General features: G+C 35.7%; 1 protein-coding gene across 1 annotated transcript; it reads right to left on the minus strand.

The window, feature by feature from the left end:
• Positions 1–291: 291 nt before the first annotated feature.
• Positions 292–1,242, minus strand: LOC100627324 (olfactory receptor 2L2-like). The gene has a single exon (XM_003354155.2). The coding sequence runs from the start codon at positions 1,228–1,230 to the stop codon at positions 292–294; it is 939 nt and encodes a 312-aa protein (XP_003354203.1). The 5' UTR covers positions 1,231–1,242.
• Positions 1,243–2,017: the final 775 nt, after the last annotated feature.

Here is a 2,017-nt window from a genome sequence, read left to right on the forward strand (position 1 = left end):
AGGGGTCAAATCAGAGACACAGCTGCCAGCCTAAGCCACAGCCACAGCAACTTGGGATCCGAGCTGCATCTGCAAACTACACCATAGATCACAGCAATACTGAAGCCTCAACCCACTGAGCGAGGCCAAGGATCGAACCTGCAACCCCATGGATGCCAGTTGGATTTGCTAACTGCTGAGCCATTATGGGAACTCCTTTAGTTATTTTATTTAATAGTAAATAATATTTTAAATTATTATATGGTGCTGAATGGATTTGTACAAAATCTGGTACTCATGCGAAAACTTTGTCTACATTTTCACAGAGCAGATTCTCTGAATTACTCTTCTCAGAGCCCCCATCACCTCCTTGTTTCTCAGGCTGTAGATAATAGGATTGAGCATTGGGGTGAAAATAGTGTAGAGCATAGCCAGAACCTTGTCCTCTGTTGGAGTACGTAGAAATTTGGGGCGTAGATAAGTATAAGCAAATGGTGCAGAGTATAAAGTAATCACAGTGAGGTGGGTGCTGCATGTTGAATAGGCCTTCTTCTTCCCTTCTGTTGAGTTCATGTGATGGACAACAAGGAGAATACGACCATAGGAAAATGCAATACAAGTAAAAGGCACTAAAAGGAAGATAGTGGTGCTGACAAACACTGTGGACTCATAGACCCAGGTATCTATGCAGGCCAGAGTTAACATGGCTGGAACATCACAGAAGAAATGATTGATGGCCCTGGATTGACAATAAGGGATATTGAGGGCATATGCGGTGTGGGCAAAGGAGTTGATAGAGCCCATTATCCAAGATCCAATTATCATCAACACACATATTCTTTTGCTAACGCGAATGTGATAGTGAAGAGGAAAGCAAATCGCTACAAAACGATCATAAGCCATAGCAGCCAAGAGCAATCCTTCTGCACCTGCTAAAGTCAAGAAGAAGAAGCTCTGAATTCCACATCCAATGAAAGATATAGACTTGTCATTAAACAGAAAATTGTAGGCCATTTTGGGGACAATGGTGGAGATATAGGTCAGGTCCATGAGGGAGAGCTGACTGAGTAGAAAATACATGGGTGTGTGGAGATTGTTGTCCAGAAAAATGAGTAGGATCATGGAGAAGTTGCCAAATAGAGCTATTAAGAAAATGAGAACAATAATAATAAAAAGAAACATGCCAATTCTTGAAGAGGGGAATAATCCCAATAAGATGAAGTAAATTGATGTTTGATTATAATTTTCCATGTGGTATTCATATAATTGTTCCTAAAGGAAGACATGAGATTAAAGAAGTCAGGCTAAAAGAAAAGCTCTTTTTATTATTTAATCACATTGCATATTATTTAAAATTTTACATATTGCTGTACAGTGGAGAATTGACAGAACACTGTAAACCAGCTATAATGGAAAAAAGATAAATCATTATAAAATAAAAATATATATCAAAAAAACAAAATGAAATTTTACAGATCCTAAATGAAAAACATTAATTTTGAAAAGAACTTATTTTTTGATCAAGAGATTAATATTTGAAAATGCAAATATTTTTGGCCATAGTGTTTTCCAGGAAATCTTTAATGTTAGAAAAAAATATTTTGGCATCATTAGAATAAATATGTTTTACTGTCCTACAAAAATTCAAGTAACAAAATCAGATATAATATTAAATATATATTTATAGGACTTTGATATAAATGCATGCATTATAGAATTCTACTGTGAATAAGCAATTATTATAATTAAATAAGGAATTAATTTTCATAGTCAAGCCCTAAGGCTTACCTCTAAATCTTCAGGGACCTATCATCTCATGTTCAGAAACTCTTTTTCTTCCTTGAGACTTCTTTGAACAGAAATGTCAAATCAAGCTTCTTTGAAGTCAGATAACACTGCTTGATTTATCTGTTGTGAAAATAACATGAATCCTTCTTTTCAAGTAGCATTTATACAAGCCATTCTCTCTCCTCAATGAGATTCTCAGTGCTGTAATTAAAGTAGACCATTTGCCTGAATATCTATACACCACACTTCT

Source organism: Sus scrofa, chromosome 2 (assembly GCF_054392235.1).
Source record: "Sus scrofa isolate SSC_HxYL_T2T_F1_AM1 chromosome 2, Sscrofa_HxYL_maternal_Yorkshire_Landrace_v2.0, whole genome shotgun sequence".
Classification (NCBI taxonomy): Eukaryota; Metazoa; Chordata; class Mammalia; order Artiodactyla; family Suidae; genus Sus; species Sus scrofa.

Coding starts and splice junctions, on each gene's coding strand:
- LOC100627324 (XM_003354155.2), bottom strand. CDS start 1,230: ATGGAAAATTATAATCAAACATCAATTTACTTCATCTTATTGGGATTA.